This window comes from Equus przewalskii, chromosome 2 (genome assembly GCF_037783145.1).
Source record: "Equus przewalskii isolate Varuska chromosome 2, EquPr2, whole genome shotgun sequence".
NCBI lineage: Eukaryota > Metazoa > Chordata > Mammalia > Perissodactyla > Equidae > Equus > Equus przewalskii.
Genome location: NC_091832.1, coordinates 4791850 through 4811720, shown reverse-complemented (window position 1 = coordinate 4811720; position 19871 = coordinate 4791850). Strand labels below are relative to the sequence as shown.

The 19871-nt window shown below is 55.2% G+C and overlaps 1 protein-coding gene across 7 annotated transcripts in view; it reads left to right on the top strand.

Annotated features, from left to right (window-relative positions):
• MROH7 (maestro heat like repeat family member 7) overlaps positions 1-17235 on the top strand; it is a 48082-nt gene extending 30847 nt beyond the window's left edge. For 6 of the 7 annotated variants that reach the window (XM_070592188.1, XM_070592220.1, XM_070592181.1 and 3 more), the window contains exons 14-24: positions 6-144; positions 767-957; positions 3167-3304; positions 5035-5149; positions 9067-9207; positions 9877-10056; positions 10609-10764; positions 11042-11164; positions 14124-14226; positions 16315-16377; positions 16911-17235. In XM_070592188.1, coding sequence (XP_070448289.1) covers positions 6-144; positions 767-957; positions 3167-3304; positions 5035-5149; positions 9067-9207; positions 9877-10056; positions 10609-10764; positions 11042-11164; positions 14124-14226; positions 16315-16377; positions 16911-17155 — 1594 coding nt within the window. In that variant the 3' untranslated portion in view covers positions 17156-17235. Of the gene's footprint in view, positions 1-5; positions 145-766; positions 958-3166; positions 3305-5034; positions 5150-9066; positions 9208-9876; positions 10057-10290; positions 10387-10608; positions 10765-11041; positions 11165-14123; positions 14227-16314; positions 16378-16910 lie in introns of those variants that run through there. The other variant, XM_070592198.1, reaches the window with a different exon arrangement.
• Positions 17236-19871: the final 2636 nt, after the last annotated feature.

Genomic DNA, 19871 nt, shown 5'->3' with positions numbered 1-19871 from the left:
CCCAGCAATGGAGCAGAGATGTGGAGGCAGCTGATCCTGCGCAAACCCAGCTGTGATGTCCGCGACCTCCTGGACCTGCTCCTGACCAGCCTGAAGGAGAAGCCTGTCACCAAGAAGGGCCGGGCCTCCATCGTGCCCCTGGCGGTGAGCACCCCCATCACGGCCTCCCTGACCGCTGGGCTCGGCACACCCAGCTTCTCGTGCCCGCGCTGCACAAACAGCTGTGGCCTTGGGCAGTCTGTCTTGGGCTCTTGTTTGTGGTCCACTGGGCGATAACAGTCCAGCAACCGAAGGTGACGGCAGCGGCCTGGGTTATTTGGGGCAGATAACTGTGCCCATGTTAGGAATGAGGAAGAGGCAGGGCACGCCACAGTCCATATCTGAAAACCTAGGTTCAAGTCCCAGCTCTGTCCCAAGGGGCTGGGTGACCTCGGGCAAGTCCCTTCACTCCTCTGAGCTTGTGTCCCCAACTGCCAGTGGGATCCAGACTCTACCTCACAAATGTGGGAGGGGATCCCTCCACCACGATTCTTCCAGGGCTGTGTCAGCACGGGAGAGGCTGGTTGCTGTTATCGCTCTGGGGCGGGGCTCTCCCAGAGAGCAGGGAATCAGGGAGTGGTGCTGGTGAGGGATCTGGGCTTTCCCAGGCTCGGCCAGAGACGAGCAAAAATCCAGGTCCAGCCTCCTAGAGAAGCAGTCCAGGCGCCTGCCAGGGGTACTGGGATGATGGGCCAGGACATCTCACCAGCCTCCCTTCCACCCCCAGGCAGCCAGCGGCCTGTGTGAGCTCCTGTCCGTTAACAGCTGCGTGGGCCGCGTGAGGCGCATCTACCCGCAGCTGCTCCTGGCCCTGCTCATTCAGGTCCATTACCACATCGGCCTCAACCTGCCTGGCCACGTGGCTTCCCGCAAGGACGCCAAGAAGGACGCACAGCCCTCTATCTTCGTGCCTGTGCGGTATGCTCCTGCTGTCCCTGGCAGGGGGAGGGCCACCCAGCAAGGGCCCTTCCCAAAGCTTCTAGGGCAATCGAACCACAGAAATTAGCTTTGGGATTAGAAGAGAAAACAGATGCACACTTTCATGAGAGCTGATAATTTGTTCGAGACCGTTTCTGAGCACTGCCGTGTGTGTCGGCCTCTGCTCCGGGCTGGACCACAGGGAAGACCAGGCTTCCCTGGGGAGCTCACCCTTCCATCTTGCTTCCTCCTCCCCAGAGATCTTATTGTATTGGGTTTGTATCCAGGACCCAACCACTTTATTTTTAACTACTAACCGGAATAGGTAATTTATGCACGTGACAAAAATCTCAAAAGACGTTGAAAATGAGCCTCCTTCTTTCCTCTCTTTACCCCAGTTATCTGCCCTAAATTACCGGTTCATTCATGCCCTTGCAGAGGTGGTTTATGCAGCTATAAGCACATGTGCTTACATTCTAGATTTTCACACTGATGACAGTGTACCTCGCACAGTGACACGTTTTTCTTTTATCATAGTCTGTATCTCAGAGATCTCTGCATATAGAGCTGCCTTGTATTTTTAATAACAGCTGCGTAATATTCCTGTGTATAGAATTCCAATGTACTATCATTTATTTAACCAGGATCCTCTTGACTGAGGTGCTTTGCAGCCCTTTGCGATTACAAACAATGCTGTGGGGCGTTTGCTTGTTCGTGTGTCTTTATGCACACGTGCGATTGGATATGTGCGATGAAATCCAGAGAGTGGAATGCGTGCATCAAAGGGTTCTGTGTTTATATATTGAGGTGGATCAGGAATATGTGTTGGAAAAAGTTCTTGACCTTTGAGTGATGGAAGGGAAAAGGAAGACCTCCTAAAGCACCTACCCATAGAGGGCACCACCTCCAGTAGTGTATGAGTGTCCATTTCCCCACGCCTTGGCCAGCACAAGGCATCATGAAACATTTTTATCTTTGCCAATCTAAAAGTTGGAAAAAATGGTATTTTGCTGTAATTTTAGTTTGTGTTTCTCTTATTATGAGTGAGGTTGAGGTTTAAATGCTATTTGTGTTTCCTTTTCTGTGAGCAACCTGTTCTTTGCCCAATTTTAAGTAGGACTGTTGGAATTTTTTCTTATTAATTTGTAAGGACTCTTTGTATATTAAGGAAATTAACTGTTTGTCATTTGTATTCCAGCTTGTCACTTAACATGCAACTACTTTATGGTCTTTTACCATTCAGAAATTTTACACTTTTTATGTAGTCAAGTTTCTTGGTCTTTTCCTTCTTGGCCTCTAGTGTGTTACGCTCAGAAAGTGTGCTTTGAGGGCAAGGAGCAGGCAGTGGAGCAGCCGGGCTTGAAGTGAGAGTGTGTCGGGTTGAGTCCTGGCTCTGTCGCTTAGTGCTCTGTACTTTGGTAAACTAATGGGACCGCGGGGCAGCTTGGATGCCTTGCTTATGAAAGGGGTGAGGGGTCAGGTGTGTTGTAATCTCTTAAAGTGAGCGTCTAGGTTTCTGGAAAGCTTTGTTTAACTGTCAACTTCATTCCACACGTTGTCGGGTCTACTTTAATGAAGGTTTGTGTGTGTGAGTTTGTCACGTCTGTGAGGACCTAGGCTGGGCCAGGTGCACAGTGGGATGTGCACACACGGCCGTGCCCGCCTGCTCCCTCACGGCAGGGCTTCTTGGCTCACCGGGAGCTGCAGAAGCACAAAGGCCTGAGGCCCAGCGGTCAGTCCACAGGTGGTCTACGTCCCCGGGGGCTTCTGCTGTGCCTCCAGGTCTGGAGTCACCCCTTCAGTGTCCGAGGGGGTGGAGGACTCGGGCCTGGACAGGAGACTGTCCCAGTGAGCAGAGAGGACGGTCCCGCAGGGCACCGCCCAGCTGTGGGGAAGCTGAGGGCCAGAGTGTGACAGGACCGGGACTGGAGGCCCCTCCGGCCCGCACTCCGGGAAGGGAGGCTCGGGAGCGAGGCGGGGGGAGCCCTGTCCCCGAGGGAGGGGAGCGTGGCTTCTGTTGGCGCTGTCGTTCTCAAAGCTAGTCATTATTTTTAGAGCCACCTTTTGTGGATCCACTGACCCTGACTATCTAACAATAAACATGGCGGAGACAAGCTCGTCTGGCCACATGGGAGCCCACGGTGGGAGAGGCCCCGCGGGAGGGAGGCCCCGTGTGTGACATGAGGTCTTAGCCCCCTTGTCTTGGCAGCTGGGTGGTCAAAGTGGTGAAAACCCTGCTGCTGAAGATGGGCTGCTCGTACGAGGCCACCTTCCTGGAGGACCAGGGCGGCTGGGAGCTCATGGTGCAGGCAGAGAACCACCACCGCGGAGTGTCCCTGCTGGCAAGGTGAGGCGGGGACCGCCCGGCAGGCCAGAGGGCGGGTAGAGACCTCGGCATCCGCAGACAGCTGGGGTCTGCATCTCTCTGGGCAAGGGCCTTCACTCAGTCCATCTCTTCCTCTACACCCGGGGGAGTATTGTCGACCTCGGCAGGTGGACAGTCCCACTGTGAGAGATGGCACCGCTCTGCGGAGGCCAGCTGTGGCTACACCAGCACCTGACGATTGCAGAGCGCCTGTCTCCCCGCACTGTGACTTTAGTTCCCACACGAATACAGAGATGGTGGGATAGCTGAGTAGTTAAGAGGGTGGCTTTGGGGAATTCCAGCTTGCTACTTCCCAGCTGTGTGAGCCGGGGCAAGTTACCTCCCCTCTCTGTGTCTTAGTTTTCCTTTCAATAGTATGGAAATGATGATAGGACCCACCTCGGAGGTTTGGGGTGAGAGTGAAATGAAGTACTTTGAACAGCCCCTGGCACGTGGCAGACTCCACACGGGCCAGCTTCCACTATGGTCATGGTGACGTGGAACAGGGATCACTCAGGCACATTTTGCAGAGGAGGATGCCAAGGTCCAGAGAGGGACAGCTGTGAAGGCCACACGGCCAGGAAGTGGCAAAGCTGGGAAACGACCTGCTGACCCAGACCAGGCCTCTTCCCCGCAGCCACACACGGCCTCCCACGGGGTTGGGAGGGGCGCCCTGACTCTGGTGATGTGACTCCTGTGGGCACAGCCTGCTCTTAGCCCTGCACCAGCGTGCCCAGGACGGGGCTCTCCCAGGGCCCTCAGGATACAACATTTATGGAGCACTTACTATGCTCTGGGCACTGTGCAGAGCGCTGTATGTATGTGGATTATTCCATGTAATCCTCACCATGACCTGTGAGGTGGCACTATGGTTATTCCAGTGTTACTCATGAGGAACTGAGGCCCAGAGAAGTTAAGTGACTTGCCCAAAGTCACACAGCTAGTGGTCGAACCAGAATTTGAACCAGGCTGCCTTATTCCAGACTCTGCATGGCTGCCACACTTCCCTGGATTCACCGATTGATGGAATGCAGTGCGGTGGTCCTCAGCCTTGAGAGAGCATCAGAATTATCCACGGGGCTTGTTCAAACGCTGCTGGGTCCGCCAACAGAGTTTCTGGTTCAGTCCATCTGGATGGGGCCCAAGAATGTGCATTTCTAGCAAGTTCCCAGGTGATGCTGATGCTGCTGGCCCAGGGCCAACACTCTGAGGACCACTGGCTTAGTGGAAAGAATGAGGCAGCTGGGGTGGGGAGCCCTGGGACAGGGGTCCAGCTCTGTGACCTCGGGCAGTTCACGGTCTGAGCCTCTGTTTCCTCATCTATGAAATGGGATAATAACGGCAGTCTGCCTCGAAGGGCGATGGGGGTATCAAATGCACTAACGACGTGAAAGTGGCGGTGGCTGCCTGGCCCCTGGCGCTTCCTCCCGAAGTGGTCCTGTGTGGTCAGGGGTCTTAAGCCTGTCTCACTCACTGATTTGCTCTGTGCTTTCGGACAAGTTGCTTTCCTACTCTGGGCCTCGGTTTCCCCTTCTATAAAACGAAGCAGTTAAACTAGATGTCCTCTGAGATCCTGTCCAGGTGGGAAATCCTGGGAACGCAGGAACCCAGGTGACCCTGGATTGCCTGGAGTTTGGAGTGTCACGGCCAGACCCCCACCCAGCAGGTGCCCCCAGGGCTGGAGAGCCTAAGGGGCCTGCCCCTCCCCCCAGGGCCATGGTGCACTACTCCTGCCAGGAGCTGTGTCGCATCCTCTACCTGCTCATCCCGCTCCTGGAGCGAGGCGACGAGAAGCACAAGATCACCGCCACCGCCTTCTTCGTGGAGGTACCGATGGGGCTGGGCGGGGGTGGGTGCTCCTCGCCAGCCTTCCCTGAGCGTGGCCTCAGTTCACATTACTGGTCATCTGTCCTGTGCAAACAGCACTTAATGGTTTACAGTCTTTCCTGAGCATGATTCCTCTTGAATATGAAGACTTCGTGGGTCTCCCTCCCTCCTTCTCTCCTCCTCTCTCCACCTCTGCACCCTGTTCTGCTCCTCCCAGATATCCCCAGTGCCCCAGGCAACCATCAACCTTTGCTGGGCACCACTGTGTGCCAGGCACTGGAATGGAGATACGAGATTGGAGACATAAATATGAATTTGACTCCCCCCTGCCTTCAAGGGATTCTTGGTGTGGCAGGGGAGACAGAGGATATCCCAATTATAACGTGGGGTGCCATAGGGTGACTCGTGCTATCATGGGGGCAGTCCAGGCTGTGGTGGGAGGATACTTGAGCAGGGGGATCAGGGAGGGCTTCCTGGAGGAAGTGACATCTGAGCTGAGGGAGTGGGGGGTGGGGGTTACTCGGGGGTGGGCAGTGCTGGGGAGAGATGAGCCAGGAGAAAGTTGGTGGGGTCAGACCCAGACGAGGAGACTCACCAATGACAATAGCTACCATCACTGTCTTCCGGGCGTGTACTGAGAGCTTCAGGCACATTGATTCCTTCCTCCCTCACAATGATCCTACGGCAGAGACGCTACTCCGTCCCCTATTTTAGAGGTGGAAACTGAGGCACATATCTGGGTAACTTTCCCAAGGCCACGCAGCTCGTAAGCAGCAGATTCAGGATTCAAACCCAGATATCTGGGCTCTGAAACCCCTTCTCTCTCTCTTTTTTAAGTTTTTTTAAAAATCGTGGCATAATATATATAACGTAAAAGTTACCGTTTTAATTTTTAAGCGTGCCGTTCAGTGGCGTCAAGTACATTGACATCGTTGTGCAGCCATTGCCACCATGCATCTTTAGAACTTTTTCATCTTCCTTCCCAAAGTGAAACTCTGCATCCACTTAACAGCGACTCCCCCCCGCCCCCCCCAGGCCCTGGCCCCACCACCCTGCTTTCTGTCTCCACGGATCTGCCTGTTCTGGGCGCCTTGGATGAGTGGAACCGTACCATGTTTGCTCTTTTGTGTCTGGCTTATTTCACTTAGCACAATGACCTCAAGTTTCACCCATCTTGTAGCAGGGTCAGAATTTCATTCTTTGAAGGCTGAATCACCTTCTTTGGTGCGTATATACCAATTTTGTTTCTCCATTCATCTGTCAATGGACTTGTAAAACATGCCCTCTTTACCACCACCCTTGCCTGCCTCCTGTGGCCCGCCAGCTGTCATGCATGGTGTCCGGGCTAGCACCCGGGGCTGTACAGTGGGGCTCAGAGGCAGGAGGCTCACTGTCTGCTTGGATAGTGGAAGGTTAAGGAAGGCTTCCTGGAGGAGGTGCCATTTGAGCTGGGCCTTGGCAGGTGAGTAAGGTTGGCCAGAAGGACAGGAGGCAGCACGGCGTCCCAGGCACTTCTTGTGTCTTTTCTGTGATTCCAGCTGGACTGTGAGTCAGGGAGTGGGAGCCACGTCATGTTTGTATGGCATCCTCACACCCAGCCCTGAGAGGTCCAGGAGGGGGGCTGAGCGGATGAGCAAGCACCTGGAGGAACACTTGGCCTGGCTCTCCAGGCACCAGCAGAATGTGTCCCCTTCAGGAGGACAAGCCTGGGTCAGGGTCAGTGTCCCGGGTTCCGCCAGCTCTGGGGAGGGAAGGGAAGGTGCCACTTCTCAAGGGTCCGCTATGTGCCCAGCGCTGTGCTGACCTCATTCATGCTGCACGCTGTCTGCACGGCGCAGCTGCACAGAGGGCCTGTGAGGCTCGAGATGCTCGCGTTTCGGTGAGGAAAGGGCATTTTTCAAGGTCACAGAGCTCCGGGAGTCCAGAGGGATTCAGACCAGCTCTGCCTGCCTGGCTCCTCTTTCCTCGTCAGCCTCGAGGGACAGGCGCTGCCCTCTCAGTCTGTCAGTGGCTGCCACACGGATTCTGGGGGAGGGGTGGACGGTGGACGGTGCCAGACCTCAGGGGTGCTCCCACGTCCACCACAAGGCCAGGGACTCTAGGCTTAACCGTCTGCAAGATTGCCCTGGACCCTGAGCAGTGGCCCTCCCTCCCTGGGGCCAGGGTCCTTACCAGGTCCAGTCATTCTCGCACTCCCCGGAGGAGGTGGCCTGCTCCTGGCCAGAGCCAGCCCACCACATTCATAGGGATGCTTTGACGTAGCCTCAGATGACCCCCACTCTGCCGGCTCCCCAGTCCCCTCTGCTGTGATGGTCTGTGTGTGTGCTTGCTTCTCCCAATGGTGGTGAACTCCTCAAGGGAGCTGTGTGACCTTGGGTGAGTCACTGAGCCTACCTGTGAAATGCCCACCTCCCAGGGTTTTGAGCAGGATTAATTGAGTTCACGTGAAGCACTTAGGACCATGCCTGGCACAGAGGAAGTGCTCTCTGCGAGTCAGTTGTGTTGCTATTACCATTATCATTACTCCTTTCTGTGTCTCTGGTGCCCTGTTCAGAACCTGACAGCAGGCTGAGTTTCCGTCACCTGGGTGGGTGGAGGGAGTCTTTCCTGACCCCCACTCCCATCCGGCCCCATCTCCCTAGCTCTCTCGTCTCATCATACAGACACATGGTCTCGAAAGTCATAGTGGATGAAGGCAAGGGAACAGATGGGAGAAACGTTTACGAGGACGACTAGGCAGGAATGGAAGGCGGGGTGGCTGCAGCCGGTGGGGAGGGCAGGGAGGGAGAGGAGGGAGATGGGGCTGATGCCAGGTTTGGGGCGGGGACAAGGGGGGCTGGTGGTGCTAACCCTGCAATGGGGGACACAGGAGGAAGGGCAATTCTAAGGAGAAAAGGAACCAAATTTCATGATTTGTGCAACAAGCGTTCCCTAAGCACATACTCCGCACCAGAGCTTGTGTTCGCTGACAGGGACCCAAGGAGGAATGGCTGTTTGTGTCCTCAAGGAAGCCCCCTGTGGGACATGCAAAAGCAGATGGGGGCACGAAGGTTTCCATGTTCAGGGCTCCCAGGGGCCCAGAGAAGGGGGCAGTCAGCCTAGGTGAGGCGGCTTGGGGAGAAGCAGGCTGGTGGTAAGATAGTGGGCTGGAGGGTGGGCATGGTGTGAATGAGGCCCAGAGGCAAGCAAGCAGGGCCAATGGCGACAGGCAGTGGGGGCCCCAGGGGCTCTGAGCTAGAGAGTGGCACATTCGGCTTTGCCATGAGGTGCTGATGGATGTCGAGTGGAGGTGTCCAGGGAGCTCTGGACAGGGCTGGGACTGGAGACAGAGGCTTGGGAGTCATTTGTGTAAGGAAGCAGGTAAGATCCTGAGAGCGGGTGCTCGCGAAGGAGAGTGGGCAGCAGGGCAGAGCGGACAGGGCTCAGGGTCCCAGCACCGAGGCCAGGTGGAGCTAAGGAGCCAGGGGTGCGCACTGACTAGACCCATGCTGTCCAGCACGATAGCCATGAGCTGCCTAGGGCCTGTTCAGCCCTTGAAATGCAGCAGTCTGAATCGAAATGTGTCGTAAGCATAAAATTCACACCAGGTTTCATATTTGGTACAAAATTTTTTTTTAAAAGAGTATAAAATATATCAATAATTTTTATATTGATTACATGTTGAAATGATAATATTTTGGATATATTGGGTTAAATAAGATGTATTATTAATTTCACCTATTTCTTTTTACTTTTTCAATGTGGCAGCTAGAAAATTTAAATGTATGCATGTAGCTCGCGTTGGATAGCACTGACCAGACAGCAGTCGTTCATGCCCCACACTCATCGCTGGTCATCCTCGGGCACTTCCAGGGCGCGGAGACACGGGGGGCTGCCCCGCCCCTGGGCCCAGCGAGTAATCCCCGTTCCTTCTTCAGCTCCTCCAGATGGAGCAGGTACGGCGGATCCCTGAGGAGTACTCTCTGGGGCGGATGGCAGAAGGCCTGAGCCACCAGGACCCCATCATGAAGGTGCTGTCCATCCGAGGCCTGGTCATCCTGGCCCGCAGGTCTGAGAAGGTGAGTGCAGGGCGGAAGAGAGCCCGGCTCAGCGCCACCCCCGGCTGGCGGAAGGATGGAGCTTGGCCATCACCGACTTTCAGATCCTAGTGGCTAGAATCGGAGCTCATTTCTGCCCCTGCCTCAGTTGCCCCATCTGTAAAATGAATATCCTTTAATAATTCCCTATATACTTCATTCTTTTTGAGATAGTTTCTAATCCAGATTTTTCACAATGAGCCTAAAGGCAGTGTATGTACGAGGAGTTGGGGATGGCAGGAATTACTCCTATTTTACAGATTAGAAAACTGAGGCCAGGTTGTTGGTGCCTCATTAGCACTGTAAGAAGTGCTTTGTTTTTCTCTGCCAGGCACTGTTGCAGCTCATGATGTGGCCAGGACGCAGGGACAGGATGTGGACTCAGAAAACTAGCTAACAATGCAGGGTATCATCCACCCAGTGGGAGGAAGGGAGTTCACAACAGAGGCTCGGGTATCGGGCCAGGAGGAGTCAGCGAGGGCTCCCGGGACAGCAAGGGCTTGAGCGAGGGCACTGCAGGCAGGTGGCATGGCACAGCAAAGGCCTGGCAGTGGGACTTGCTTCTCCTCGTTCATCTCAGTGAATCAGAGGCTGGGTCTCCCGCCTGTTAGCCCAGGTAGGAGTCCCCATCCCAATGTTCCTGCCCGACAGGCTGCCAAGGTGCAGGCCCTCCTGCCCGCCATGGTGAAGGGCCTGAAGAGCATGGAGGGGCTGCTGGTGGTGGAGGCAGTCCACAACCTCAAGACCATCTTCAAGGCGCAGGACCGGAAGCTGATGGACAGCTCGGTCTATGTGGAGATGCTGCAGGTCCTGCTGCCACACTTCAGTGATGTAAGGACGCCCGCAGGGTGGGGGTGGGACGGATTGGGGGGTTGCACATGCAGGGAGGTTCCGTACTACCCTGGGGGCTGCAGTAGCTCTCACACCCCGCTGGGACCTGGGCAGGGCCCGGTCAGCCCAGAGGAGGGGCACCTCATTCCAGCTGGTCTTTCTGTAGTTGGTTCCCCCAGAGAAAGTTCTTTTTCTAACTGGTTCTCACAGAGGGGTTCTTCTTCTGTAATCAAGGCTCCCAGGGAAGGTGACTTCCTTTCCATTGGTCCACCTAGAGGGGGCACAGTTTTTTGATTGGTCCCAGCAGAGCGGGCATTTTTCCACTTGATGGTAAGTTAGTGGGGGTCCTGGCTGGGAAGAGTGGGCAGAGCTAGGATCTAGGTTCCAGTGAGGGGGGCACTGGCCCCAGAGCAGCTTCACTGGGTGCCTCTTGTGCCTGGAGGGCTCCTCAGAATGAGTGGAAGGGAGGCTGTGGTGCTTCCAGGTGGGGCACAGAGGCCCAGGTACCTCCTGGAGGAGGGAGCACACCTGAGCCTCCGGGTTCTGCCCCAGTCGCGAGAGGAGGTGCGCTCCTCCTGCATCAGCCTGTACGGCAAGATGGTCCAGAAGCTGCGGTCGCCTCGCACCCCGGCCTTGGAGGAGCAGCTGATCAGCACCTTGGTGCCCCTGCTGCTGACCATGCAAGAGGGCAACACCAAGGTGGCCCAGGTGAGTGCACGCGGGGTCCGAGCTCTGTGGGTGCACCTCCCTTTGTGGAAACCAAATCAGAATCAGTAACATCCGTAGTCGGCAGTCATTTACGTCCAGCCACGGCCGTTTCCCCAGGGCACCCATGTCAGGACTCCTCTCCAAACAGCCAACTTCCCTTGTACATTTCACCTAGGAATTGATTTTCCAAAACCCAGTTTCACTCAGTTTCTTTCTGGAATACGTCCGGCTGTCCTGGAATTCCTCAGCTCTAGTGTTCTCCTGCTGTTGTCCCCAGAAATGTGTGAAGACCCTGTTCCGCTGTTCTTGCTTCATGGCTTGGGAATTGCCAAAAAGAGCTTATAACCAGAAGCCCTGGGACAGCCAGCAGCAGACGGTGGCCAAAATTTGCAAGTACCTTGTGAGTGCTTCCCAGACAACAGTGGCTCCTTATGAGCACGTTGGGGGTGGGCACTCCTTTCCCTTGTCTTCCTTCTTTTCACACAGCATCCTGACTGGTGACTCCACTCCCACCTACAGGTGGTCACTTCTGAATATCCATCTCCGTCTCTGACTTCTCCCCATCTAGGGTTCCCTCTCCATTGGCTTACTGGGCATCTGCCGTGGCTGACCACAGGCACTTCATTTCTCTTCTGAACTGACAGCCTCCCTGTGTCAACTCTGCTCTGTTCATCTAGATCCCCAAAGCTGAAACCTAGAATCATCCTAGACACTGCATTTCCCTCACTGTCCACACTTGATCAACCTTAAATATCCTAAATAACTCTGAATATGTTTTTCCCTTCCCATCCCCACTGTCATTGCCCATCAGGTCATGGATGTCTCTCAACTGGGCCATGGGTCCAGCCATCCAGTGGGTTTCCCAGTCTTTAATCTCGTCCCTTCCAATCCATTCCCCACTCAGGGCACCAGAGTGGTCTTGTTAAAACACAAGTGTGTCTGTATGATCTTCCTGCTCGAAGGCCATCTTTGGCTCCCTTTTCCACAGCAGTCATTCCCCGTGTATATTCTCTGCGACACCAGTGCTATGAGATCTGCCCCACAGGGGAGCAAGGGAGTTCCAAGACAAACAGGTTTGGGAAATACTGTGTCGCCGTCTTCCTCCTGGAGGTGTGCCATGCCACCAGCGTGTTGAAGCCGCTGAGATGTTCTGTGCTGAGGAAAGGTGCCATGGTTGTCTAATTCCTGGTTTCCCAAACTTATTTAGCCACAGCACCCCCTTTCTAGGTAACCCCCGGGAACATCCTGACGTAGGAGTGAGCCACAGACACTTGGTGACACACTGCGCAGCAGGACAGCCCAGGCCCCCTGCATGGCATTTGGGAAGCTTGTCCTCTCATCCCATCTGCCCTCCCTCTTGTCGTGGGCCTGGTTCCAGACTCTGGGTCAGAGATTATCACGCAGGACGTTTATGAGGGAGCGCCCTTGGGATCAACTCCTATCGGGGGAGGGAAGGGGGCATGAGTGGCAGGGGAACAAGTCGAGCTGCAACGCAGCTTCAGGGGAGGTCTCAGCCAAGACTACGGTGAGAGTGCCAACTCCAGGGCCAGGGCTCAGCTCTTTACACCCGTGTCCACCGGTCACTGGATGCCAGGCACCCTGGAAAGGGGCGTAGCCTTGGGCCAGCAGTCCTCTCCAGCTGAGGCAATCTGCACAGCTGGGGGAATAAATCCTTTATATCTGAAGGGGCATGCCAGCATCCCCCACATCAGGCTAACCAAAACATACCAAGTAACAGATTGTTGCTAGGATTGAGAGAAGGTCTTGACACTGCCACTATCAATAATGCTCAAACCTCTGCAATCCAGGGTCTTATCATTACCATCATTTAACAGATGGAAAAAGAGGCCTGGAGGAAGTGTTTGGCCAGCAGACACCTACAGTGACCGGTGTCTGGGCAGACGATGATCATGAGTGGCACGGAAGTGGTGGGGCCCCTGGCAACCTGGAGGGCTCAGGCCCTCTTGAAAGCACGAGTGGAGTGCTCCAGCTCACCGTGCAGGCCCCTCTTGCCAGGTCGTCTGGTTTCACAGGAGAAGCTAGAAACTCAGATATTTATAAGATGTTACTTAGCAACCAATTTAGCTTGTTTAAAACACTTGCTGGCCACTGTTCTGCTGGCAACTTGTGGCTCGTGGGCTGCAGGCTTGTGACCTCTGCATTAGACCCCTCTGGATTCTTCTTTGCTCTCCAGGTGTCAACAGCGTTGCTTGTATGAAGGTCAACTGGTAGCCTTAGCTTTAAGAAGGGGTTGGTGACCTCTTCATTCATTCATTCTGTTAATCACCCAACAATTTCTGGGCACCTTTGCCACGCCAAGCTCTGTCTAGGGTGCTGAGGACTCTGAGCTGAGCGAGAGGGCCCCTTCTCTTGGGGGAGCTCTGGATCCAATGGGGGAGATGGGTATAAATAATTACAGCACAACGTCACATGTGCCATGACAAAGGCTGTGCAACGTGTTGCAGAAACATCAAGGGTGGTGGGAGCAGCTCTGCCTGAGGGTTGTGGAAATCTTCAGGGAGGAGGAGCTCAGCCTCAAAGGATGAGAGGGAATTCATCAGGTGAGGAAGAGAGGGAGGGGCACTCCAGTCAGGAGCAATCACTTGTACCAGGCACAGATCTGGGGAGAGCTGGGCTGCATCCTGAATCTGGAGCATAGTGTGCGTGGCAGGTGGGGGCAGTGGTGGGAGCTGAGGCTGAGAAGGGACATGAACATGAAGGCTTTGTGTGCCAGGCCCAGGAGTTGACTCCCTGACTTGCAGGGGTGGTCGAGAGGGGAGTGATCAGATCAGATTTTTCCTCATCTCCTTTAATAGCCTTTTAGTGGGATGGCTGCCCTCTGATTTCTACTTGATCAAACTCATCCTGAACACCACAGTCAGACTATTTTGCCCAAAACATTGCTTTGTCATTGCCATATCAAGAATGAATGCTGGCTTCCTATTTTCTAATGTACAACTAAGCTCTATTCCTGTCTGGCTTTTAGGGGTTTTTAAGACCCTCCTAACTCTCCAGTTTATTGCCACTGGTCTGTAACTTGAATCCTTCACCCTGGTCCGACCTGTCTTCTTATCCATCATGTCCTCTTCATGCTATGTCCACTCTCCCCTCTGGCTGGGATTTAGAACTTTCCCTCTAGCTGCAGTAGGGGGTGGTTTGGAAGAGGAGACACCGAAGGCAGAAAGCCCACTGAAGCTATTGCTGTAATCAGCTAAGAGAAGATGAGGCTGGCCTCTGGGGAGCTGGGGCAGAGGCTCGGTTGGGGAGCAGAGATGTTTCAGAGGCAAGGGGCCAGGACTCAGGAGGGGAGGCTAGTCCCTTTGAGGGCACAGCACTCCCAGGGTTTCTGTCTGTCCCAGGTGAGTACCCACCGAGACAGCGCCTTCATGTTCCTCAGCCAGAGCCTGGAGTATGCCAGGAGCCCCCGGGCCTCCCTGCGGAAGTCCTCCATCATGTTCATAGGTAACCTGCCCCGCACAGCAGGCCCTGTGCCAGGGCTGCCTGCTCTCCAGGGTGTTTCCTCCCCTTGGAAGGAAGCTGCCGGCCCTTCCAGCACTGGGTGGATGCCTCCCCCTGGGTGAAGGCTTGGCCAGCAGATGGCCATGGTACAGATCAGAAAGTCTTCCCTCCTCTAAGATCATAGCTTGGGAAGTGGGCCACAGGCTGGATTTAGCCCAGAGTCCTTGTGCAGGGCACAACCTTGGCCACTGTATGCAGCAGAAGTGCTGCCCCGCGCCCCCAGATCTATGGCATGGGTTCAGGCCTAGCAGGAGCCTGCCACTGACTGCGGCAGGAGGGGCCGAGTGGCAAAGCGCAATCTCAGTGACATGACCCCCTTCCTGTGTGACCCCAACTGAGTGATTTACTCCCACTGAGCCACAGCTTCCTCATCTGTAAGATGGGGATCAACGGCTTCACAGACTGCATGAGAATATTTTTTAAGAGGTGATGCCTGGCCTGTCAAGACGCTCAGTCAATGTCAATCACCTTCCTTATTTCCCACAATCCCAACCTCCACCTTTCTAGGGAGAAAACAAGTAGCACGTTCCCCTCCCCCAGGATCCCCCCACCCCCACTCACAGGGCCCATCTGTCAGCATGCTGGGTGTCTCCTCCCAGCTACTTCCCTCCTCTCCCCAAACCACCACACTCTTTACCAAGGCCCAGGCACCCTGCTGCCAAGAGGACTGGAGAGGAGGGCGCCCGGCCCCCAGCTCGTAGAGCAGTGTATCCTTTGGCACCTTTTCCTGATTCATTGGCAGTTTCTCACTCCTCCAGCCCCCCGTGTGCCCTTCACTGGTTTGTGTAGCAAACATGGGTTGGTCCTCCTCTCTGTCAGCCGCTGTGCTCAGAGCAGAGAAACAAAGCTTCAGGATGATGCTGCAGGAAGTAGGGAGTAGCTGCTAATGTGCTCAGTTCCAGGACAGAGGAGCAATGCCCAGGCCTGGGGGCACCCCCAGAATGTGGGGCCTGCTCAGAGGTGGCTCCTCACACGGAGTGCCATCATTTTCTAGATGCTCATTTCTCTAAATCTTGCTTCAAATTAACCACTCCTAAAAACACTGGTGTTTATCACCCTGGGAGTCCTCTATGTGCCAGGCCTGTGCTGGGGACACGAAGCCAAGCAGCACCCTCGTCTGCCTGCAGACGCCCCAGCGCAGTGCACTGATTCCTAACCGCTTCTGGGTTATGGATCTTTTGTGAGTCCCTGAAGAAAGTTATGAACATTTTCTCTAGAAAAATGCATACACACATGCAGTTGTGCAATGTGACTTAAAGATCCTCAGAGATTGCCCCTGCCACTCCCTTGCTCCCAGCAGATCTAAGTTAAAGAGACCCCTGGTCTGGTGGGAGAGATGCAGAATCACAAGTGAAATACAACACAGAATATACAGATAGAGAGAAACTCACAGATGCTCTGGGAACCCAGAGAGGCGCCTCACCCAGCTTGGGGGTAGAGTAGGAAGGAGTTCCTGGAGCAGCGACCATGTTAGGCTGAAAACTCAGGGATAAACAGGGAACGAGCCAGGCACAGAAGTGTGGGAAGGGCCTTTGGGAGGTTGGGCCTAATCAAGCATCTGCAGGTACTTGGGGAGCCAGGCACTCCGGCTGGGAGGGAGGGCTGAGCAATGTGGCTGAGCACCTGGGTCTCAGCCCTCCAGGGGCCCTGCCAACCGCTTGCCTGGAAGATCCTAAAGCGCTCAGTGTCCTTCATGTTATTGCTGCTCAGACTCCCTGCAAAAGGGGCAGCAGACACACACCTTCCCAGGGCTCAGATGAGGACGTTAAGGGCCAGCCTGGGCGAGGGACCACATAGGGCCACACTGTCAGAGTGGGCTGCAGCCCAGATCCTGCCTGTCCTGGTGCCATCCCTGCCTGCTGGACCTGCCACCTCTCCAGGACTACTCCTGTGGAATCTATCCCAGGGCCTTATCTGTGGGGCTGGAGGGGGGTGGGGAGAGCTTCCCTGAGGAGGTCTGGTACCAGGGTGGGATACGGGTGGGGTCGGAGTCAGGAGGTGGAGGCACTCACCTCTTGGATTATGCCCAAGGGTCGCTGGTCCCCTGCATGGAGAGCTTAATGACGGAAGATCGTCTGAACGAAGTTAAAGCCAGTAAGTCATGGCCCGCGTTGGTGAGGTTTCAGAGCCAGTCAGTGGATGAGGAAGCTCGCAGGGGGTAATAGGAAAGGGGAGGGATGTGGGCCAGGGCAAGGGACTCCAGCTCAGCCCAGCTGTGCTAGTCTTCATCCAGGCGAGTACACGTTAGGTACCGTCGGGTTACCAACACAGAACACACAGCCCCACCTTGGGGAACTCACAATCCAGGAAACAGGCTCAGAAAATAAGACCAAAAACCACTGAATGCAGGGCAAGTAGTTCAGACTCTTAAGCGAGCAGGTTAATTTTGTAATTGGGGAAGCTGATGGGAACCTGAAGGTAGGCTGGGGCAGTCCAAGAAGGCTTCCTGGAGGAGGCAGGTTTTGAAAGATGTGAACAATTTGAAGAGCTGGGAGGAAGTTGAGATGAGAGGATGATGATCAGAGGGTGCCTAAGCCAAGGCATGGAAGTGAGAAGAAAGGAGGGGATGTGGGACACATGTGGGGACCTGGTCTTAATAAGTGGCCTCTTCCCTCCCCATAACCCAGCTCTGGAAAACCTGAGACACGATCCAGAAGCATCAGTTTGCATCTATGCGGCCCAGGCCCAGGCCCAGATCCTGGCCAGCTGCTGGAGGAACTCCTGGCCACTGCCGCACGGGGACACATGGGTGTGTGACCCAGCCACCACCCACCGCTGGAGCCCTAGCTGTGAGAACCTGCCCACTTCCCACCAGCGGCGCTCCTGGATCATGCAGGCACTGGGCTCCTGGAAGATATCCTTGAAGCAGTGATGTCCCCAAGCCCCCAGCCCTCCTCAGGGTGGCCACGGTCCCAGCCATGCTCACTGTAAATGCCATGTGGCTTACCTCTTCCTGCTGAGTGTTTCTTTGTGGGAGATGCCCTGGGGTCTGGAGCAGCCATTGCTCTGTGTGACAAACCTGTGAGATGAGCACGGCCTTCACTGTTGACTCAGTCAGCATTTACAGACTCATATAGGCTGTTTGTCCACATGTTATGAGTGGGGAAGCTGAGGCTCAGAGAGGTGAAGTAGCTTGCTCAAGGTCACACAGTAAGTCTGCTGGATGTCTCAGTTTCCCCTCCCCGACAGGGAGAGTCAAGAACAAAGGAGATGATGATTTGGGTGGGCTTTGGGGGAGGAAAAGAAGAGACTCCCCTGCCCCATGACATCGTGCACATCCCAGAACCCTGGTCTGAATCCCACCCTCGAGTCCTCGCCCCGATTGGCCGCCACTGATTCGGGCAACATTTATATAGTACCTGACCAGGGCCAGGCCTGCTCTGGGTGCCGGAGACACAGACAGGAACGAGACCCAGCCCCAGGCCCTGGGCAGCTCATGGTCTGACGCAGTGGCTCTCAACCGGGGCTGCTTTCGACCTTGAGGGAATATCTGGCAATGTCTGGAGACGTTTTTTGTTGTTACAACTTGGGGAAGGAGATGCTATTGGCATCTAGTGGGTAGAAGCCAGAAATGCTTCTAAACATTCTTCAATGCCCAGGACAGCCCCCACGGTGAAGAATTACCCATCCCAAAGTGTGAAAAGTGCTAGGTTGAGAACCTTTGGTCAGACGGAAGTGTCAGAGACATGTAGACACCAAGAGCCCAGCAGGTCAGCGCGGCGATGCAGGGGAAGCATGGGGGCTGTGAAGTCCAGAGGAGGTGAAGGTGAGGTGTCAGGGAAGGCTTCCCAGGGACGAGACCCCCTCCAGGGGCTTTGGAGAGATGACCACGTGGTGGGTGTGTCTGCAGAGCGGAGCACATGGGACCAAGGCCCAATGGCAGATACATAAGTGCAAGGGAGCCTAGCGGTGAGGGCGGGGGCCGGCGGGGAGTGGCGGGCCAGGGCCAGGTCTCTATGGCCTTGGAGGCTGTGTTAAGGGGGAACCTCATCCAGAGAGCAGCGGGAAGACATGGTGGGGTGCTACGCAGGGAGAGATGTGGGCAGATGTCTGTTTAGAAAGCTCCCTCCTCATGGGAATACAGGAACGCCCAGGCACTGCTGGTGGGAGGGTTGAGGGGTGCAGCCATTCTGGGCAGGAATCTGCCACTATTCAGTCATATTAAGTTCACGCATACCCATGACCCAGCAGTTCCACTTGTGGGCACTCCTCTTGGGGAAATCTTCCCACAGGTCTGTAAAGAGACATGTAGGAGGAAGTCTATCACAGCGTTATTTGTGGTGCCTGGGAGAACAGGCAGCCTTAGTATGCCTCCTCGGGGATAGGGGGATGGGTGCCATGGAGCCCCAGGCAGCAGTTAGAGGCAGTGGGGTACATGCAGCGCCACGGATGGGACCAAACCTAGTGCTGAGTAGAAAAGTGTATCAAAAAGAATTCACATTTTGCAAGAACACTTATAACCTGAAAACACATTAGAGTGGTGGGAGAGGGTAGGAGGGAGGGCTCTGGGGCATAAAAGGGAGTGAATGAAAAAAGGGAGTGGAAGAGAGCTTACTCTGTAGTGGAGTGAAAGAGCTGGCAGTGGCGGGGGTCAGGGGCAGGTGGACAAGAGCACAGACAGGGACACCTGGCTGGAGTCTTCAGAGAGGAACAGGGGCCTGGGCTGCAGTGCAGGATGGAGAGGGTGACCAGACCTGGGGGAGATTAAGGCAGAATTTTCAGAACCTGGTGGTTGTCAGGATGAAGGAGAGAGAGAGAGAGACAACAGGACGGCGCCCAGGTTTCTGGGTGGATGATCGGGTCAACAGGGTCCCCACTGAGTGGGCCCTCGGGACCAGGAGTGGGTTTGGAGAGGGACAGTTCAGTCTGGATGTGGTGAGCTTGAGGGGCTTGCAAGCCATGCTCATGGAGACACCCCCCAGGTGGCTGGCTCACAGGGGTGGAGCTCAGCAGAGGAGTCTAACACGGAAACAGACTGGGGATTCATCTGTGTCCGGGGGTGAGGTGAGACCCCCGGGCAAGTGTGTAGAGTGGGAAGAGACATAAGCCTGAGGAGCAGCTACATTCGAGCTCCCACTGGGGATGAGGAGCCCATGGAGCTGACCACACGATCATCCTCCAGTAGATGGTAGGCCAAGGCCATCGGGATTCTGGGCCTGAGAGAGAGTAGGAACTGGGGATGGTTCTTCCACAAGGCTTTTCCATTGCCAAGAATGTTCACAAGCAGTGCCTCCTTTGAATCTTACAGTATCCATACGGAGTTATGGGGAAGGCGGACTGGCTTCACTGCCCACCTTCTACAGACGAGGGCTCAAAGACAGCCGGGCCTTGTCCATGGTCATGCCAGGAATCAGCAGAAGTCTGGGTCCCAGAGCTCTCCCAGCTCCCAGGCCTGAGCCCTCTCCATGCCGAGACACCACTGCTTTCACCATCCAGAACCCAGGTCTGGGGCGGCCTTGACACACTGCAGCTGCCATATTCTGGGTCTCGGTGGCCTCGTAGCACAACAGAGGCTGATAGGCTGAGCTATTGGCTAAGGCCCCCGACAGGCTTGAGTGGGAAGGGTCAAAGAGCACTGGGCAAGTCAC